Source organism: Staurois parvus, unplaced genomic scaffold (assembly GCF_062004578.1).
Source record: "Staurois parvus isolate SC_StPar_1 unplaced genomic scaffold, SC_StPar_1.0 ptg000198l, whole genome shotgun sequence".
NCBI classification, from domain to species: Eukaryota; Metazoa; Chordata; class Amphibia; order Anura; family Ranidae; genus Staurois; species Staurois parvus.
In genome coordinates, this window is record NW_028317994.1 from 14,882,223 (window position 1) to 14,905,153 (window position 22,931).

At 42.4% G+C, this 22,931-nt stretch overlaps 1 protein-coding gene across 1 annotated transcript in view; it reads right to left on the minus strand.

Moving 5' to 3' along the window:
• KDM4C (lysine demethylase 4C) overlaps positions 1–22,931 on the minus strand; it is a 543,890-nt gene that overhangs the window by 363,209 nt on the left and 157,750 nt on the right. Inside the window, exon 8 of the mRNA XM_089678131.1 lies at positions 4,913–5,050. Coding sequence (XP_089534257.1) covers positions 4,913–5,050 — 138 coding nt within the window. The remainder of the gene's footprint in view (positions 1–4,912; positions 5,051–22,931) is intronic.

Below are 22,931 nucleotides of genomic sequence, written 5' to 3' on the forward strand. Positions count from 1 at the left end.
ATTATATAATTATAGCTTGAATATGTTTTTGTAATTACCTGAAAAAATATAAAATTGTGCCTGTGTCCAAATATATATGGACCTAACTGTATATATTTTTTGTAAACGACTCCCATAAAGCCTTTGAAGAAGCAGATGTGGACTACGAAACGCGTCAGATTTAACAGCGGGATACTGACTCATCAAATCTTACTATGTGACCTGTTGGTTTTTATAAAATATATTGCATATTTAGTGGTGGAATTGTTGGCCCACTGTTTTAATAGTTGTTAATACATACAACTATTTTTTAGCTTATTTTTGTTCTGTTCTTAGCACAGTGTCTTAAATGTCCTTAATTTTTAGAGGTTTCTCCATTTTTTGTTTTGTTCATATGAGATCACAACATACGAATGCTCTGCTCTATCAGGTGCAGATGACAGTAGGTCCAGACAGGGGCACACATGCAAGAACACAAAAAAGGAAAGCGGAAAAAGGATGGACATTTATAAATACCATAAAGGCTTAATTAACAGCTTCCCGACTGCCCTATAGCAGAAATACTGCTACAAGGTGGCACGGGTGTGAAAAATCATGTATATATATGTGATTTTACAATTCCGGGTAGGAGGCACATGTGTGCCCTACCCATGCCGATGTTCGTGTCCACGGCTGTCAATCACCTGGTCCCGGCCAGTGATTACCCGCCGATGCCCGATGATTACTGAGCATCTCTGACGGGGAGGAGGACTGTTTTGTTTACGAACAGTCCTCCCTGTCAGCTGGGGCACACTGCTCTGGATGGCTGTGCACAGCACAGCCATCCAGAGCAGTGTGCTTACAGTGAAGCACACAGACACAGTCCCTAGTAAAACACTCCCTGCACCCTGTTAACCTTTTGATTGCCCCTCATGTTAACCCCTTTCTGCCCAGTACCATGAGTACAGTGGGGGGGGGGGGTTAGCACTGATCACTGTATTGGTGTCACTGGGCTTGTCAGTGACACCAAGTCAGTTCCCCCCCAGTGTCAGAATGCCTGCTGCAGTCCAGTTATAAGTTGCTGATCACCATCATTACTAGCAGAAAAAAAAATTTCAAGTATCTATACCGCCATTTGTAAACGCTATAACTTTCATATAAATCAATTAATTTAGAAGTATTGGGATATTTTTTTTTTTTTAGCAAAGACATGTAGCAGAATACATTTTGGCCTAAATTTATGACGAAATTTTATTTTTTACATTTTTTTACTGGACATGTTTAATAACAAAAAGTCAAAAATATTGTTTTTTTTCTCAAAATTGTCTGTCCTTTTTTTTTTTGTATAGCACGAAAAATAAAAAACGCACAGACTATCAAATACCACCGAAAGAAAGTTCAATCCATGGGAAAAAAAGGACGTAACTTTCATTTGGGTGCAGCATTGCATGACCTCACAATTGGCAGTTAAAGTAACGCAGTGCCATAACGCAAAAAATGGCCTGGTCAGGAAGGGGGGGGGGGGCAAATCCTCAGGATGGCAAGTGGTTAAAGTGGAACTGAAATGCAATATTCAAAGCAAACTCACCCATCCATATCTCCATGCGTTATTTTGCTGAGAAACAATTTTGAAAAACAAGCCCTGGCATTTCTGGCAATGGCCATCTTGAGTAAGGTCAGATGATTCATGTAGCATTTACTTCCTGGAATCCATCTGTCCTTAGCTCTGACATTGGATGAGCTGAGAACCCACCCTCCCTTCCTGAAGACTGTTGCGATGTATGACATTTACCTAGGCATGGAAACCAGGAAGTAACTGAAGAAATGCAAAACAAATAAATATGATATATGTTCCAATATAATGCTTAAGGATTAAAAATTGTCCATGTTGATTGAGAGAGTTCCGCTTTAAAGCCCTTTGGAGGATTTAGAAAACATAGCAGGCACTCAAATGTTTTGAGCTGAGCTCTGGGATCCCAGAGAATAGTATTTGTAGAAATTTAAAATCTGAAGTTGAGTGATTTCTTTTTTTTTTTTTTTTTAAGAGCACCACGGATGTTACATACCAGCAATGAAGTGTGCCCCATGTGCTGGTGGCTGCTGTTTACATTAAAAATGCTCAATCCTCTGCCCCTAGATACTCCCATAACTGTGATCTTCTAATGCTTGGGGGTTATCAGTGGCTGCACCTGTGACAGGCACTTGTCAAGAGTGTAGACTATGGATGGTTCTACTGGGAACAGTTCTCACTGTCTACTAAATATTTACAATTCTATTAACCTAGTCTGGTACCTTATCTGCCTGCTCCTGAAGGCAACACTTCTGGACAATCTCTCTGGTCTCTGTCTGTGCTCTTCTTTTTTTTCCATTCCCCTTTTTCTCCTTCCCTATTAACCCCTTGTATAATATTACCCTCCCTTTACCCTAGTTAATTCCTTCTCCTCACTTTGATTCTCAACCCATATATACACACAAAAACAAAAGAATTGGATCTCATCCAACTTGTCTTTACATCCCTGCAGTTGTTTCTACTGCTTCAAATGGACTAAACTGTGGCACTCGACATTTAATACAACTATCCGTCCAAAATGATATTTTTTGTATGTTGATGTTACTATTACCATATACTGTATACCCTTACTGTTTGCAATGTTACCTTATTGTTATGTTGAGTCCTGATGTGAACCTCTAAAGACTGAAAAAATAAATTGTAGACTATGCCCAATCCACATGTACCATACTACAGACTCCCACAAAGTGTTCCTTGATTAGTGGACGGGAGAATGAATTAAAGTTTCACTCCAATCACAGAACACTTTGCATATAATAAACCTATAATATGGGTGCCATGAATGGAGCACGGGGGCAGACAAAAAAAAAAAAAAATCACCCAGCTTCAGCTTTAACCATTGTTACATTCATTTGGGAATATAAAATGTAGTGAAAGTAAATGAAGAAACATTGTTAGTCTTTATCTTCCTACTAGTTCTGGGTCTCTAATCCAAAATGATAGAATTATCAAATGGACAATTTGCACCGAAATTCCTGGGAGACATTTACCCTATGTATAAAGCCAAATTAGATTGCATCTAATTTCATGTAACATTCAGCAGCATTTGTTTTTTCAATAAGAAATGGCCTTTATTGTAGCATTTACTTTATTAAAAAAAAAAATGCACATTCACCTGACATTCCCTCAACCTGTTCATAAACAAAACTTACGTGCTTTAACGTTCAAATCTCTAATCTTTCTACTGAACATGCAGTGATGGTCTATGGAGAGTGCTATACTGTTTGTTAAACAAAAACACAGCATGCCACAATCAGGCATCTGGGCCTGTATCCACATTAGCAAGGAACAGCAAGCCCCCTGCCTGTTAAATTGGTTTTTGAAGACCCTCAGATCCCTAACCAGTTCAATAGTACACGTAAAATTCAAAATGTACTAATATTTACCTTCAGCAGATTCCACCTCAATGTGGCCCTGCAACAGGTCTCCTCCAGCACCAGGAACCCAGATGAGGAAGCACAAGCCTTTCTTACTCACTGTATGATTTTAAGTCCACAAGGAACTCTTACCAGAGTTCTATGTGCCATCAATGGCCAGATTTGAACTACTTCCAATCCTGGGCTACGATGTAAGCAGAGGTTCAACAGTGAGGGGAAGAGGACTGTACTCCTCTGTGATTCAACAACTGGAGGTGACACACCAAGGAGCACATGAATGCATTGCTGGAACCATGGTAACCACATGTTAACACATGAAATACCACAAATGATAATGCAACACAATGGACTGTAGAAGTCAGATGGGAGCCATCAAACTTAGGGTTCATGTTGCAGCAAAGAATAGGACATTCCGCTGTCATAAATGTCAAACTGCTCTAGTATCATTCCAGTCAAAGCCTTTTTTTTGCATCTGAAAGTTTCAGTGTAATCTGCTTGACCTAATCCCCCCCCCCCCTTCTGCATTAGCATGTATCATATATCTGTAAAAAAAAAAAAAATGGTGCATATATTCATTGTGACTGAATACCTGACAACTGATATAAGTTGAATACAAGTCCCTTATATTTTTTTGTTGTTTAAATTCTAAATGTGAGCAAAACTTATTCACTCAGCTGAAGGTGAAGGGTACATGGGCTTCCACTCCAGTGCCAGAGAAAGAGCACTTAAACACTACTAAGTACTGAATAAGCAATTTGGGTATACTATCAGCTTTGAAGCAGTTTAGTCTGGACAATTCAGGAGGCGTTGTACAATTACATGCCTATGGAAAGCCTAACTCATAAAACATTTGTTTTTACCATAGAAAACTTTTTCCATTTTAAAATTAACATAATATTATGAATTCTAAGAGCGCAAAATTCCCTGCAGTACTGTGCAAAGCCAGTGCACACAAGACTAAGCAGTATTATTCTAACATGGACAAACCTATGAAATACAAGAAATGAGAGACCTGCACAAGTTTCTGTGGCCCAAACTGTAAAGGAGAAAAAAAAAATAAGTGATCGAGTATGTTCTTACTAATCAGTGCAAACGGAATGTTGGATCAAAATGCATACAGAAACAGGAAAGAACTATCGTCATCACAGAAATGGGTTAGATTTAACCGGGTAGTAAATGAGTTGCATTCTTTCCTTAACAAAACCATGGAGTGTTTAATTAGGCTTCTTTTGAAATAGAATAATTTAAAATTTTACAAAAGATATGCACAAAAGAAGCTGTCCTAAGGTCACCTGTGTGTGCCTGCCAGTCTTCAGAAACATGACAAGAAAACAAGCCTGGCTTCCTCAATGATATATTATTAGTCGACCAACTTGCAATCAGTGGAGACTGTGCAAAACACTAACAGTCTGATATGCTGAGATTGTAAACTTGTAATTTTACAATGCAGGTTTCATGCAGCACAGCACGATAACAAACGTTTGTCTGAGGCAAATCATCAACTCACCAGCTTGGCCATTTTTCCGTAATCAATCCATCTGACTGTAGCAAAATTTGTTGATTCGGCACAGTTGAAGCCATGATTGAAACCTGCATGATACCCATATGGGAAAGTGATCATAAATTCACCAGCTTCTTGTGTAACCTGCAGGGGAGAATCAAAAAGCAAGACAAACTGTGAAAAGAAAAAGAAAATGAACGTCTAACAGAGATATCAAAGCAGGAAAAGAGAAAAAGAAGAAAATATATCCTGTTTCGAAATAAGAACAAGATCTTAATGGAGCTTTGAGAGCAAAGCAGACTCTAGAAAAATGCTGAAATTCTAAATGACATTTCAGAGTATTTACAATACGTTACACGGAGTATTATTTAAAAAATTATTTAAAAATGCATGGAAATGTCAGAGCTGGTTTTTAATTTTGAATATATGGCCTATTATGCATTGGAAATAACTCACGTTCACTCACTCAAGACATACTGTAAATCTGACATAAGTCTTAAAACCTGTACTGACAAAAAAATGAATACTGCTAGTGCTAACCTCTCCTCCCATAAATGCCAACAGCCTGGCTGCAGTGCTTGAACACAAGTTTGGGTTTATTAGCAACTGTGGCCATAAGCAAAGTCGTTTTTAAACAAACAGAAAGTTTCTCTTTATTGTACATCATGGGACACAGACCAGGCTATAATCATTACTATCTGGGGCATACCTATAGGTGAATGGACCAAAAGCAGACAGGAAGTTGTCCCCTATATAACCCCTCCCATACAGGAAGTTCCTCAGTTTTTTCAACAGTGTCTGGAAGGTGACTGTCACTGAAGTTCAGCTGTGAGAATACTGGTGGTCTCAAAATGGTTCTAATAGGAATCAAGAGACTGGATAATAAGATCATTCGGATGACTGGATGCTAAAATGGATAACTGAGCCCCATAGCAGAGATAGAAGACTAAGCAGGGATTCCCTATAATGCGGCCTCGCATAACTGCATATTTGCATAATTGCGTACATGTATATTTGCATAACTGCACACCTGCATGTTTGAGTATTGCAGAAAAGTTGCTAAAATATTACCTGCAAAATATTTAAAGGAAGGGCTTCCAGAAAGAGGAGTAGGGGAAGCACATCCTAGAGGGGCACAAATGCACCACCGTAAAGTCAAGAGGACTCCAGTCATAATCCGCTGTGTTCTCATCTAACAATAAACAGGAAGCATCAGGTGTATCTCAAACACTGTATTTCTCTGGCATTGTACCTACCCTTAGCACGTGAGCCTCAGCGTATGTCACTAAGGATAATTTGGCTGCGGCCATGGCAGGCCTGGAAATGCCGAAGTCATTGCTTCTGGGCACAGAAGTTGCTACAGTTCCTTTTTCTGTGGAATGCTTTTACTTTAGGTTGCCACCAGCAGAATAGAACAGATGTTATATGGTGAAAAATGTTTTAAAGGAGGGAAGTATGCCCACAGTGGATGCAGTGATCTCCTGTCTTAGTAAACATCTAACTTGTCTATAGATTTTTTTAGGACCCAGCCAACAGGGTACTGGAATCTATTATGAAAGCTTATTTTTCCCTTGCTGGCTCTGCTATGCAAACCTCTGTGACAGCCATTGGCGTTTGCCAAAGCCGCGAAAAAAACCTAGTGCATTTGGAGGAATTTACGGAATCACCTCAGGCTGTGTTGTTGCTGGCTCTAGCCAACAGATGTTGTTGTCAGTTCACAGATGCAAGATTCTGTGGTGTGCTGAGCTGCCTTGTAAAAAGTGGTTGGCATGCTTTCCTTTTCATGGAGAACACCTGTTGATGAGGATTGGACAAATACATCTAACAGATCTCTGGAAAGAGTTCCCTTTTTGCTGCTTAAAAAGAAGGGCAGGCATATGGTTTATAGAGGAACAGTTGCATTGCCAGCTGGTTCCTCATCATGCTGGTAGTCTTTTTGGTGCCCACAGGCAACTGGATCCAAAGGGAAAACCAGCTGAGGGGTCTTTCAGTACAAATTCAGTCCGACAATGCCATGGTGGTGGTATGTATCAATTAGTAGGATGGCCCCAGGGTCAGGCTGCCCAAGAAAAGGGGAGTAATATTCTAACATCCAGGTTCAATGACAAGGTTGGACTTAATGAACTTGACGGTTAACGGCCCCTGAGCATTTCTGGTACAGCCAGACCTTCTGTCTCAGTGACAAGTCTTGCACCCTCTTACAATTGCTCAGTGACGGCTGGCTATTGAAGCACAAGTGCTAAAAATTTACAAAATTTACAAAATTAAGGTAGACATTACAGTTACAATACAATTTGGTACAAGAGGAAACAGATTGGGGTGTCTCTGGACCGGTTATCTCTTCTCTGTTGAAGGCAGGAAACCGGCATCCAGGAGGATTTACAATATGACTTGGAAGTCTTGTGTCCTGGTGTGAAGCCAGAAAGTGGCATCCTTGGAAGTTTTTGATTGGTTGAATTTTGGCCTTACTCTATACAGAAGTAGATATAAATTTGCCTTTAAGTTCCAGTAAACACTAGTTATCTGTTTTTCCAGAGGCAGATTGCTTCTCATTCATTGTTTTGTTCCTTCTTTTAGCAGTTTCCAGTATGGTTCCACCTGTTAAACTGGCCTTGTGTCCTTGGGATTTAAATTTAGTTTTTGTTGTTTTGCAGAAACCACCTTTTGATCCAATTTGTGATATTCCATTAGTTTTATTGACCTGAAAGGTGGCTTTTACTATCTTTTTTTTGGTTGTGATCACTTTGACGAGAAGAGTATCAGAGCTGGCAGCTCTTTTGTTTAAAGAGACATTTTTTGATCCTTCACCACGATAAAAAGATGTTTTGGTCTCAGTCATCTCTTTTTTTCTGCAGTCACCAGTAGAGGAAGCTCTTCACATTTAGGATGTGGTTTCGTCTGTCAGAATTTATTTAAGGATATCTGCACAGATCAGGCAGTCAGACCCGATTGTTTGTTCTGCCAGAAAAGCCAAAAATGGTCAAGCGGCATCCAATTCGCAGTTGATTCACCTGTTAATCACTCAAGCCTATGACTTGAAGGGTAAGGTTCCCACTTTCAGTTAAAAACGCAATCCACCAAAAGTGTGGGAGCATCATGTGTTAGTCATCATCAAGCATCAGTGGCTCAAGTCTGCAAGGACACAATATGGTCTTCGCAACATGCGTTGACGAGGTTTTACCAAGTGGATGTGGGAGTTGCAAAGGATACTGCTTTTGGCCGAAGCATGTTGCGGACAGTAGAGTAGGTTGTTTAGGATTGATTATGGTTGTTTGTCTGTCTCCCTCCTCTCAAGTGCATTGCTTCGGGACATCCTAGACATTAATGATCATAGCCTGCTCTGTGTCCCATGATGTATGACAAAGAAAATTGGATTTTTTCTACTTACTTACCTGTAAAATTCATTTCTTGGAGTACATCATGAGACACAGATGCCAGACAGACTTCCTGTCCTATGGTCTGCCAGTGTTCATTCACCTACAGGTGGCAAATAACCCAGATAGTAATGATTATGGTCCCACGATGTACTCCAAGAAATGGATTTTACTAGTACAAGTAGAAAAAAAATCAAAATTTAATTCTTTAAAGGCAAACAAAACAGTGCTTCCAGCAACAAAAATGGCTTAACATCAGCAAAACAACATAAAATTCAGTTATCTTCAGCACAATAACCTCAACAGTTGAGTTACACCCACACAAAACTGTAAACTGCAAGAAATTTCATAAAGTCGAAGTATGATTAGGCAGCTCCCAGCTGTTATGCAGTATTCCAAGCACTTGTCCAATCTAAATTCCTCACTACTCCAAACCTGTTCCTGGAGGCAGGTTATCTCCGGTGGGACCAGAATCCCTGTAATCAGAGTTGGGGGTTGTTTCCCACCCAAATATCTCTCCGAAACTCAGAATTCCAGGTCCCAAATTAGGACTTGCCTATCCAGATAGGTCTGTAAGCCAGTCTTCTCCTTTCTGACTGGATTACTCACCCTGTATGGGTGAGAACCCCTGAGTACAGTCAGATGCATACAAATCATCCCCCTTAAAGTGACCACAACCCAAATATGGGTTAAAAATAGAATCCATCAGGGACCCATCTTTGGTGTCCTGTACATTACTTACAAAGTTAGGAAAACATATAAGCATTAGTCAACACAGTCAGTGAGAAGACTACCACTACAGGTGGTCGATTCCTCAGGCAAGCTCACACCAGTAGTCACAGTGACTATCCCACTGATAATCAATATAATTACAGGAAGTTTTTATCAAGAGAGGAGGAGAAGAGGGAAGCACTGACCACCCAGGCAAAGGTATCTTTTATTGGAAAGGCTATGAGGAATCACCCCTCGCCACAGTAAATAAAGTGGGCTTTTAGCAAACAGGTATGAGGGACCACTGACTTGCACAGTAAAAGGGGCAAGCACCGGCTGCTGCTGACCACTACTGTGAAATACTATGTACATGTCCACTATGGCAGTAATCATGTTATAAAGTAGTTTTGAATTTTCTAATTTGTTTTTGAAGGTGGGTCCAGTGACTTTTAGTTACGCCCCAGAATTTGATTACATTGTGATTAGATTAAGGCTTAGGAAGCAAGCTGATAAAATTATTTTGCACTTTGTAGATAGTTCCAGCAAACCTGTAAGTAATGAAAAAAAAACAGTACTGTCATTTAACTTCTGATCAAGCCCTAGTTAATCCTCATTAGATCCATGAAAAGAAAGAAAATTTATATTAAACTTGTAAAACAATACACTTTAGAAACCTTTAATTAAAAAAAAAAAGTATTTGTTTAATGGTATGGAAAATAGAGCACAGCAATCAGAATGCAATTGTGTTAAATATGTTGTTTACTAAAACATGTATAGAATGGGGCAGTGTGGAATATTTAACATACAATCCAGCGAGTGCAGGAAGGAGAAAACCACCACATCCCCATAAAAAGACCATGTTACCAAGTTAAAGAAATACAAGTACATATAGTGAACAATCATTTTTTTTCTATGTTTATTTGCAGGATCTTTCCTTCCCATTTTTTTTTTTTATTACCTTGCAATATAAGCCTTAGGACTTGCTACAAAAATTGATAACTCTATTAAAGTCAAGTCCCCAGCACAGCCCTCTCCTTTCCTGCACCTCATAACCCATTCCTGTCCTGGAATTGTCTAATTACAATCTGTACTAGTCCAGATCCTGCATTCCTTCCTTCATGTAGCTAACAAAGCTATAGAGCAGCGGTTCCCAACCTCAGTCCTCAGGTATTAAACTTCAGGCCTCAAGTAGCACTAACAGTGCTTTCTAGCTTGAAGATAAACTCTGTAGCTGTCACAGCTTTAATCAATGTGGATTGTTGTTTAACGTTCTGCTATGGATTGCCCACTGTGAATTATGCAATATGGAACTGGGGACTGTTTTTCTCAAGCACCTCTTTTATGATATGTGCACAGCTAACAGTTATTCATATGACTGATCAGGCAAACTACTTGCAAAATGATGAATACAAAGCTTGAGCACTACATAGGTTATACAGGTCATTCATAAAGTATACAGACCCCCTTCACTTTTTTCAATTTTGTTATGTTGCACTCTGATACTACAGTTGTTTAAATTATTTTTTTTCTCATTAATCTACATTCACTTCCCCATAATGACAGAGTGAAAACACATTTTTAGAAATGTCTGTGACTTTATTAAAAAGTAAAAAGTGAAATATCACATTGGCATAAGTATTCAGACCCTTTGCAACAATTTAAAATTTAGCTCAGGTGCCTCCCAATTCTCTCAATCGTTGTTGAGATGTCTCTACACCTTGACGGAGTCCACCTGTGGTAAATTAAATTTATTGGACATGATTTGGAAAGACACACACTTCTCTATAAAAGGCCTTACAGCTGACCATGCATACTGTATAAGCGCATGAGGTAAAAAAAACTGCCTGCAGAGCCCAGAGACAGGATTATTGCAAGCACAGAGCTGGGGAAGGCTACAAACAAATTCTGGTATACTGAAGGTTCCCAAGGGCACAGTGGCCTCCATAATTCTCAAATGGAAGAAGTTTGGCACAAGCAGGACTCAACCAAGAGCTGAGCAATCGAGGGAAGGGTCTTAGTAAGAGAGGTGACCAAGAACCCAATGGTCACTCTGACTGAGCTCCAGAGATCCTGTGTGGAGATGGGACAAAGTTCCAGAAGGACAACCATCACTGCAGCCCTACACCGATCTGAGCTTTATGGCAGAGTGGCTAGACAGAAGCCTCTCCCCAGACTGTGAGGAACAAGATTCTCTGGTCTGATGAAATAAAGATTGAACTGTTTGGCCTCAATTCTAAACCTCATGTCTGGAGGAAACCAGGCACAGCTCATCACCTGCCCAATGTCATCCCAACAGTGAAGCATGGTGGTGGCAGCATCATGCTGTGGGGGTGTTTTTCAGCAGCAGGGACTGGGATACTGTTCAGGGTTGAGGGAAAATTGAATGGAGCAAAGTAAAGAGATATCCCACATTAAAACTTGTTGCACAGCACACAGGTCCTCAGACTGGGCTGAAGGTTCATCTTCCAATATGACAACGATCCTAAGCACACAGCTAAGACAACACAGGAGTGGCTTACGGACAACTCTGTGAATGTCCTAAAGTGACCCAGCCAGAGCCCTGACTTGAACCCTATTGAACTCATCTGGAGAAACAGGAAAATGGCTGTCCACTGACAGTCCCCATCCAACCTGACTGAGCTTGAGAGGATTTGCAAAGAAGAATGGCAGAAAATCCTCCAATCCAAGTGTGCAAAGCTTGTCGCATCATACCAAAAAAGACTCAAGGCTGTAATTGCTGCCAAAGATGCTTCAACAAAGTAATGAATAAAGGGTCTGAATACATACAGTGGGGCAAAAAAGTATTTAGTCAGCCACCAACTGTGCAAGTTCTCCCACTTACAAAGATGAGAGAGGCCTGTAATTGGCATCATAGGTAGACCTCAACTATGAGAGACAAAATGAGAAAACAAATCCAGACAATCACAGTTGGAAAGAATTTATTTGCAAATTATGGTGGAAAATAAGTATTTGGTCACCTACAAAAAAGCAAGATTTCTGGCTCTCACAGACCTGTACCTTCTTCTTTAAGAGGCTCCTCTGTCCTGCGCTTATTACCTGTATCAATGGCACCTGTTTGAACTTGTTATCAGTATAAAAGACACCTGTCTACAACCTCAAACAGTCACACTCCAAACTCCACTATGATGAAGACCAAAGAGCTGTCGAAGGACACCAGAAACAAAATTGTAGACCTGCACCAGGCTGGGAAGACTAAATCTGCAATAGGCAAGCAGCTTGGTGTGAACAAATCAACTGTGGGAGCAATAATTAGAAAATGGAAGACATACAAGACCACTGATAATCTCCCTCGATCTGGGGCTCCATGCAAGATCTCACCCTGTGGGGTCAAAATGATCACAAGAACGGTGAGCAAAAATCCCAGGACCACACGGGGGGGAACTAGTGAATGACCTGCAGAGAGCTGGGACCAACGTAACAAAGGCTACCATCAGTAACACACTACGCCGCCAGGGACTCAGATCCTGCAGTGCCAGACGTGTCCCCCTGCTTAAGCCAGTACATGTCCGGGCCCGTCTGAAGTTTGCTAGAGAGCATTTGGATGATCCAGAAGAGGATTGGGAGAATGTCATATGGTCAGATGAAACCAAAATAGAACTGTTTGGTAGAAACACAACTCGTCGAGTTTGGAGGAGAGAGAATGCTGAGTTGCATCCAAAGAACACCATACCTACTGTGAAGCATGGGGGTGGCAACATCGTGCTTTGGGGCTGTTTCTCCGCAAAGAGACCAGGATGACTGATCCATGTACAGGACAGAATGAATGGGGCCATGTATTGTGAGATTTTGAGTGCAAACCTCCTTCCATCAGCAAGGGCATTGAAGATGAAATGTGGCTGGGTCTTCCAACATGACAATGATCCCAAACATACTGCCCGGGCAACGAAGGAGTGGCTTCGTAAGAAGCATTTCAAGGTCCTGGAGTGGCCTAGCCAGTCTCCAGAACTCAACCTCATAGAAAACCTTTGGAGGGATTAGAAAGTCCGTGTTGCCCAGCAACAGCCCCAAAACATCACTGCTCTAGAGGAGATCTACATGGAGGAATGGGCCAACATACCAGCAACAGTGTGTGCCAACCTTTGAAGACTTACAGGAAACGTCTAACCTCTGTCATTGCCAACAAAGGATATATAACAAAGTATTGACATGAACTTTTCATATTGACCAAATACTTATTTTCCACCATAATTTGCAAATAAATTCTTTCCAAATCAGCCAAAGGGATTGTCTGGATTTGTTTTCTCATTTTGTCTCTCATAGTTGAGGTCTACCTATGATGCCAATTACAGGCCTCTCTCATCTTCTTAACCACTTCCCGTCCGGCCGCTGTTTATAAACGGCAGGACGGGACACCTACAGGAGCGGGTTGCCGTCTCTAAACGGCACCTTGTATCTAAGGCTCGTGCGCGGCTCCTAGAGCGCGCACCCGCGAGCCCGATGATCGCCGAGTCCGACGGACACGGTGGATTACGTGACATGGTATGGGACCAATGAAATCGGTCCCATACCATGTGATCAGCTGTGTCCAATAAGGACACAGCTTAAGTGTAAACAAAAGCCGCATGGTGCGGCTTCCGCCTCCTTCTCCTCTCATGGAGTTGTCTGTGAGAGGAGAAACAGCGAAGAAGAGGGTTGTAGCTAACTGCCCTCCACCTCAGTGACACCTGATCGCCCCTAAAGTGGCCCTGATCGCCCCTAAAGTGGCCCTGATTGCCCCACGTGTCCCTGATCACCCCAACAAGTGGCCCTGATCGCCCCAACAAGTGGCCCTGATCGCCCCAACAAGTGGCCCTGATCGCCCCAACAAGTGGCCCTGATCGCCCCAACAAGTGGCCCTGATCGCCCCCACAAGTGGCCCTGATCGCCCCCACAAGTGGCCCTGATTGCCCCAAGTGGCCCTGATTGCCCCAAGTGGCCCTGATTGCCCCAAGTGGCCCTGATCGCCCACAAGTGTTCCTGATCGCCAACAAGTGGCCCTGATCGCCCCCACATAGTGTCCTTGATTGCCCCCACAAGTGTCCCTGATTGCCCCAAGTGGCCCTGATTGCCCCAAGTGGCCCTGATCGCCCACAAGTGGTCCTGATCGCCCACAAGTGGCCCTGATTGCCCAACAAGTGGCCCAGCAGTGTCCCTGATTGTCAGTGTCCCTGATCACCACATAGTGGCCCAGCAGTGTTCCTGATCGCCACAGTGTCCCTGATCGTCACAGTATCCCTGATCGCCGCAGTGGCCAAGCAGTGTCCCTGATCGTCACACAAGTGGCCCAGCAGTATCGCCGCAGTGGCCAAGCAGTGTCCCTGATTGCCACACAAGTGGCCCAGAAGTGTCCCTGATCACCGCAGTGTTCCTGATTGCCACACAAGTGGTCCAGCAGTGTCCCTGATTGCCGCCGTGGCCCAGCAGTGTCCCTGATCACCGCAGTGTCCCTGATTGCAGCACAAGTGGTCCAGCAGTGTTCCTGATCACCACAGTGTCCCTGATTGCCGCACAAGTGGTCCAGCAGTGTCCCTGATTGCCGCAGTGTCCCTGATTGCCGCAGTGGCCCAGCAGTATCCCTGATCGCCACACAAGTGGCCCAGCAGTGTCCCTGATCGCCGCACAAGTAACCCAGCATTGTCCCCGATTGCCGCACAAGTGGTCCAGCAGTGTCCCTAATCACCACAGTGGCCCAGCAGTGTCCCTGATCACCGCAGTGTCCCTGATTGCCGCACAAGTGGTCCAGCAGTGTCCCTGATCGCCGCAGTGGCCCTGATTGCCGCAGTGGCCCAGCAGTGTCCCTGACCACCACACAAGTGGCCCAGCAGTGTCCCTGATCACCGCATTGGCCCAGCAGTGTTCCTGATCACCACACAAGTGGCCCAGCAGTGTCCCTGATCACCGCATTGGCCCAGCAGTGTTTCTGATCACCACACAATTGGCCCAGCAGTGTCCCTGACCACCACACAAGTGGCCCAGCAGTGTCCCTGATCACCGCATTGGCCCAGCAGTGTTCCTGATCACCACACAAGTGGCCCAGCAGTGTCCCTGATCACCGCATTGGCCCAGCAGTGTTCCTGATCACCACACAAGTGGCCCAGCAGTGTCCCTGATCGCCGGATAAGTGGTCCAGCAGTGCCCCTGATCACCGAAGTGTCCCTGATCACCGCAGTAGTCCAGCAGTGTTCCTGATCACCACACAAGTGGCCCAGCAGTGTCCCTGATCGCCGGATAAGTGGTCCAGCAGTGCCCCTGATCACCGAAGTGTCCCTGATCACCGCAGTAGTCCAGCAGTGTTTCTGATTGCCACACAAGTGGCCCAGCAGTGTCCTGATCATCGCAGTGGCCCAGCAGTGTCCCTGATCGCCGCAGAAGTGGTCCAGCAGTGTCCCTGATCGCCGCAGTGTCCCAGCAGTGTCCCTGATCACCGCAGTGTCCCCGATTGCTGCACAAGTGGTCCAGCAGTGTCCCTGATCACCGCAGTGTCCCTGATTGCCGCAGTGGCCCAGATCACCACACAAGTGGCCCAGCAGTGTCCCTGATCACCACACAAGTGGCCAGCAGTGTCCCTGATCGCCGGACAAGTGGTCCAGCAGTGCCCCTGATCACTGCAGTGTCCCTGATCACCGCAGTTGCCCAGCAGTGTTTCTGATCGCCACACAAGTGGCCCAGCAGTGTCCTGATCATCACAGTGGCCCAGCAGTGTCCATGGTCGCCGCACAAGTGGTCCAGCAGTGTCCCTGATCGCCACAGTGTCCCTGATTGCCACAGTGTCCCTGATCGCCACACAAGTGGCCCAGCAGTGTCCCTGATCACCGCAGTGGCCCAGCAGTGTCCCTGATCACCATACAGTGGCCCAATCAGTGTCCCTGATCACCTTACAGTGTGCCTGTTCATAAAGTGTCCCTGATCTCTGCCACACCAGTGGATCCTGTTCACTGCCATCGTCTGTGAGGAGAGAGATCCAGTACAGCTAACTGTGAGTAATTTTCATCCTTTGCACAGAGTTTACACACACTCACAAAACATTGCCAGCCACCTCACTGTATCTCTGATTTTTGCCCAACAGTGACTAGTGTGAACCAACTGCAGCCAGATATCTGTCCCTCACTGCAACACCATCCTGATCACTGCCATACCAGTGGGTCCTGATCAGTGTCAAAAATATGGCCAAAAGATCATATACAAGCGAGGAGGCATTTCAAATTCTGAGTATGACAGATGAGAGTGACGGAGAACTTAAAACATACCTTGGGGTGTTTGCTTTCCAAAATGGGGTCTTTTTATGGATAATTCCATTGTCCTGATGCTCCAGGACCTCCAAAACAGCAATAGGTAGTTAAGAAATTAGATGTGCGATCTTTGCCCTTAGAACGCTAACAGGTGCTTATTGGATGTGGAACCCCTCTATGTGGCCAGACTGTGAAAAAGTCTCACACATTTGGTATCACCATATTCAGGAAGAGTTAGAGAATGTGTTTTGGGGTGTAATTTTAAGTATGCCTATGCAGTGTATTAGAAATATCTCATAGATTGACAACTTTGTGTAGAAAAAAATACATTTTCATTTTCTTTTCGCATTTTCCAAAAACTTGTGGCAAAAAATGAAGTCTTCAGAAGACTCTACATGCCTCTTAAAACATACCTTGGGGTGTTTGCTTTCCAAAATGGGGTCATTTTGTGGATAATTCCATTGCCCTGATGCTCCAGGACCTCCAAAACGGCAATAGGTAGTCAAGAAATTAGATGTGTAATTTTTGCCCTTAGAACGCTAACAGGTGCTTATTGGATGTGGAACCCCTCTATGTGGCCAGACTGTGAAAAAGTCTCACACATTTGGTATCGCCATATTCAGCAGGAGTTAAAGAATGCGTTTTGAGGTATAATTTTAAGTATGCCTATGCTGTGTAATAGAAATATCTCATAGATTGACAACTTTGCGTAAAAAAAAATACATTTTCATTTTCTTTTCACATTTTCCAAAAACATGTGGCAAAAAATGAAGTCTTCAGAGGACTCCCCATGCCTCTTAAAACATACCTTGAGGTGTTTTCTTTCGAAAATGGGGTCATTTTGTGGGTAATTCAATTGTCCTGGTGCTCCAGGACCTCCAAAACTGTGATAGACAGTCAAGAAATTAGATGTGTAATTTTTGCCCCTAGAACGCCTAAGGGTGCTTATTGGATGTGGGGCCCTTCTATGTGGTTAGGCTGTGAAAAAGTTTTACACATGTGGTATCGCCATACTCAGGATGAGTAGCAGAATGTGTTTTGGGGTGTAATTGCAAGTATGCCTATGCCGTGTGAGAGAAAGAACTTGTTAAATGACAACTTTGTGGGAAAAAAAAAAGAATTTTTTTTACTTTCATCATTTCCTTAAAAAATTGGCAAAAAATGACAACTTCAAAAAACTCCCCATGCCTCTCATTAAATACCTCAGACTGTCTACTTTCCAAAAAGGGGTCGTTTGGGGGGTATTTGTACTGTCCTGGCATTTTAGGGCCCCAAGAAATTATATAGGTAGTCCGTGCATCAGGATTGATACATTTTCAAATATATCAAATACAGTCATGGCCGAAATTGTTGGCACCCTTGATATTTTTCCTGAAAATCAAGTATTTCACACAAAAAAGGTATTGCATTAACACATGTTTTGCTATACACATGTTTATTCCCTTTGTATGTATTGGAACAAATATAAAACAGAGGCAGAAAAGCAAATATGACATAATGTCACACAAAACCCCAAAAATGGGCTGGACAAAAGTATTGGCACCCTTAACTTAATATTTGGTTGCACACCCTTTGGAAAACATAACTGAAATCAGTCGCTTCCTATAACCATCAATAAGCTTCTGACACCTCTCACCCGGAATTTTGGACCACTCTTCCTTTGCAAACAGCTCCAGGTCTCTCTTATTGGAAGGACACCTTTTCCCAACAGCAATTTTAAGATCTCTCCACAGGTGTTCAATGGGATTTAGATCTGGGCTCATTGCTGGCCACTTCAGAACTCTCCAGCGCTTCTTTGCCATCCATTTCTGAGTGCTTTTTGACGTATGTTTGGGGTCATTGTCCTGCTGGAAGACCCAGGATCTTGGACGCAAACCCAGCTTTCTGACACTGGGCCCTACAGTGCGACCCAAAATCCTTTGGTAATCCTCAGATTTCATGATGCCTTGCACACAGTCAAGGCACCCAGTGCCAGAGGCAGCAAAACAACCCCAAAACATCATTGAACCTCCACCATATTTTACCGTAGGTACTGTGTTTTGTTCTTTGTAGGCCTCATTCCGTTTTCGGTAAACAGTAGAATGATGTGCTTTACCGAAAAGCTCTATCTTGGTCTCATCTGTCCACAAGACGTTTTCCCAGAAGGCTTTTGGCTTACTCAAGTACATTTTGGCAAACTGTAGTCTTGCTTTTTTATGTCTCTGTGTCAGCAGTGGGGTCCTCCTGGGTCTCCTGCCATAGCGTTTCATTTCATTTAAATGTCGACGGATAGTTCGCGCTGACACTGATGCTCCCTGAGCCTGCAGGACAGCTTGAATGTCTTTGGAACATGTTTGGGGCTGCTTATCCACCATCCGGACTATTCTGCGTTGCAATCTTTCATCAATTTTCCTCATCCGTCCACGACCAGGGAGATTAGCTACAGTGCCATGGGTTGCAAACTTCTTGATAATGTTGCGCACTGTGGACAAAGGCAAATCTAGTTCTCTGGAGATGGACTTGTAACCTTGAGATTGTTGATATTTTGCCACAATTTTGGTTCTCAGGTCCTCAGACAGTTCTCGTCTCCTCTTTCTGTTGTCCATGCTTAGTGTGGCACAGACAGACACACAATGCAAAGGTTAAGTGAACGTCTCTCCTTTTTATCTGCTTTCAGGTGTGATTTCTATATTGCCCACACCTGTTACTTGCCCCAGGTGAGTTTACAGGAGCATCACATGCTTGTAACATTCTTATTTATCCGCAGTTGTGAAAGGGTGCCAATACTTTTGTCCAGCCCATTTTTGGAGGTTTGTGTGACATTATGTCGAATTTGCTTTCTTTCCTCCCTTTTTTTGTTTTGTCCCAATACACACAAAGGGAATAAACATGTGTATAGCAAAACATGTGTTAATGCAATACGTTTCGTGAGAAATACATGATTTCCTGGAGAAATATCAAGGGTGCCAACAATTTCGGCCATGACTGTATATATACCGTGGTCTGTGGACTGTATAACTTTCACAAAGACTAAATAATACACACTGATTTGGGTTATGTCTACCAACAAAATGTAGCACAATGGATTTTGGCCTAAATTTATGAAGAAAGTATATTTATTTGCAAAATTTAGTATCAAATACTAAGAAAAACATGTTTTTTTTCAAAATTTTCAGTCTTTTTTCATTTTTCTAGCAAAAAATAAAAACCCCAGTGATGATTAAATACCACCAAATTAAAGCTCTATTTGTTTGAAAAAAATGATAATAATTTCATTTAGATACAGTGTTGTATGCCTGAGTAATTGTCATTCACAATGTGAGAGCGCCGAAAGCTGAAAATTTTCCTGGACATGAAGGGGGTAAAAGTGTCCGGACAGGAAGTGGTTAAGTGGGAGAACTTGCACAATTGGTGGCTGACTAAATACTTTTTTGCCTCACTGTAACTACACATGATATTTCTGTTTTTTTCTACTGCCAATGGCCACAATCCAGCCCCCTAAAGTCTGAGGGACCGTAAACTGGCCCTTTTCCTAGAAAGTTTGGAGACCACTGGGTTAAGGGAAGGGAAAGGGAACTTACAAAAGTAATGAATCAAAAGCATATCATAGCCATCAATGATATACTTTTGATTCATTACTTTTGTGAGTGCATTTTTTACTTGAATAAAGTGTTCATATTTTATGGGGTTGCACTATGATCTATTCCTTTTATCTTTGATCATCTATACCTTGATCTCACTGGATATTATTATACAGTATATAGCGCCAGAAAGGTTTGCTCAGCGCTGTACATTATAGTGGGGGACAGTACCTGAGACAATACAGTAACAAAACAAAACACGAGGGGGTCAAGGGCCCTGCTCGAGCTTATAATCTAGGAGATCCGAGTATGTTCCCTTAAAGTGCCAGAACTAATGAAGTAGCAACTAAGGATCGGCAGTGGGTAAGCAAAATCGAATATCATCTCTAAGCGTGTATGGCCTACATGTTAGGTCAGGAAGAAGGTGAGCACATGGTGCACCTACCAGGTGATGGTGAACACCACAATATAGTCGGCATGGTAGAGTAATGCATATTGTTGTTCACTATAATTCGGAGCCACATATAATTTATCAAATGTGAGTGGATACTGTAGCACATTTAATTTCTGGTTATACAAAACAATATTGCACTATGGTATATTTGTGTTTTATTTTGCATGGATCTGGAGTTTAAAGGTCCAATGGAGGCATAATACGTGGAAGGAACACGTCAAGGATCAGAATCTTGGAGACACATTTTCCTTATAAAGCGTGTTTTGGCCTATTATAATTTATAGGTCAAGCTGAGCAGGGAGTGGGGCCACAATTCAAGCACGGTGTTGATGAATGCAGGATAATAATGCAACATATACAGGATTAGACGTTTATTATTATAATTTTGTACTGTCAGTAATTTTGTACTGTACTGAGTCTTTTTAGACTGTCATTTTATGTTTTCAAAGCTCATGTTTTATTTATGAGGAGGTAGCGCAGCACATTTTTTTCATTATATAGTGTAGTATAGTTGACAGCAGTACATAAAACTTTAGCACCACCCATGAGGTAAAGCCCACTGATTTAGCAACACCCATGAGGTAAAGCCCACTGATCTACTGATCATTAATCTCTAATGCAACATTTTTATATGCAATAAGATTTCACAGAGTATTAATGCTGATTGTCCTTGGATACTCACTAGTCAAACTACATGACAGGCAAGACTGAATGAGCCCCAAGCTACAGCACTTTCTTGCATCTGTAGAATAAAACCAGGGGCCTCAGATTGCTATTCAAAGCCCTCAGTGAAAGTGTCATGCCATAGTGGTTAATATAATTATAATTAATTTAAAAAGGATAAGTTCAACTTTTTAAAAAGAATACTAAATGTACATCTTTTTTTGCAGGTAAAAACATCTGAATTTGTTTTTTTAATTGGAGCCTGTAAAGCACTGCACCAAGGTCAGCAGATCACGGGTACCATGCAGGACTCCTGCAGACTTTTAGTGTATCTGTCTGCGCATACCTTGTATGGGCAGACAGATACACACTGACAAGAAGAGATAATGAACTACCACAGCACTCAAAAGCATTGTGGTAGTTCATTGACAGCTACAAGCTGGCAAGCCGCAAAGACTGTCGGGTACTTGTAGTTTCCCATTCACAGACCTCAGTGAATGAATGATGCAGTCTGGCGGGAGGAGCCGCGCACGGTTACTTTTTTTTTTTTTTTTAAATAGTGTCAGCTAGCAGGGGGAGAAGATCTCCAGCTAGCGGTCATTAGATGCAGCAGAGTGGGCAGCGGCTGCGGAAGTGGGAACATGTTACATCTTAAACAGGTGGAACATGTAACATGTTCTACCCTAAAAACGGGTGGAACATGTAACAAGTTCCCAAAGGTGAACGTATCCTTTGAAAGCAATAAAATATAAGACATGTAGATGAGTAACAAAAATGCATCTTTGGATTACCCTACAATCTATCACTGGAAAATGTTATCATAAATACCAGTCATTAGCATTGAGCAACAGTCACAGCTACTTATGAACTTACTCATAACACGGTCACAAGACCTTGGTAAAACACACAAGATATAGGATCAACAACGGTTCTCTATTACATACACAAAAAAATGAACAGTTTTTCCTGGTTTTGTTTAATGCTTGATATAGAACTGTATTCTCACTTTACCTTCCTTATGGGAACAACAGGGTTAAGATGACACCATTTCATAATGATTAAAATCATACTGAGCCAATTACCATGCTAACAATCTACCTTACAATGAAGGCTGTCAAGGGCACCCATCAAAGACAAAAATTCGTTGAAAAGTAAAACCCACTACCATTCTACTAAACCAGAAGGCTGCTGTGATGTGGTATAAAGATACCTGCAGTGAATACCTGTGCTCCAGGAAAGTCAAACCAAGATATATATCTAAAATTGTACCACTAACGAACGAAAGCTGGGTGGCGTAAGCAGATTGGACTGTTTTTAAAAGAATAAATAGCATCAATTCTATCACAGCTGATATTTACATCTTTTGCCACACTTTATTTATCTCTATGAAAACAGCTAAGTATGGTGTAAAACTTATGTAAAAAGATCATAGAATTTTCCCCTGGAGACATGAGTTCCGTTGAGCATCTGAAGGACAAAGTGACCTGAAACAGCCAGGCATAAAACATGTATTTATCAGACAAATCAAGATGCTGTTAGCACTGCGAAAAGTTAGAAGTTCAGTGGATTCTGTGGTCTTCAAAGTGCAACTTTAGTCAGAAAAAAACCGACCTCCTAGATCACCTCAGGCTGGCCCCTTTTGTAGGTATATCTATGTGAAACATTAAAAATAAGTGCCTATACTATTTAAAATCCAGTAATACACCATCTCACCCTGCCCTGCACATGCTCAGTTGTTCTCTATCTTTCAGCACTTTGCCAAAATATAGAGGCAGATCTGCTGACAACCTAAAGATTTACTGCTGTTCAGCGGCTCTGGGCATCAGCAAATGGCAGCCAAGCAGAAAGCGGAGCAATTCTGGAGGCAAATTACAGCACACATTAATTTTAGTAGCATAATTATTAATGTGGAATGTATGTTCCTTGCTAAAGAGCATTATTTTTTAATCAAGCTGTTATGAGTAAAGTGCCACTTTAAGGTCTGCCAACAATCTCCCCAATATCAGATAGGGGCATAAAGAGTCACAGAAATGT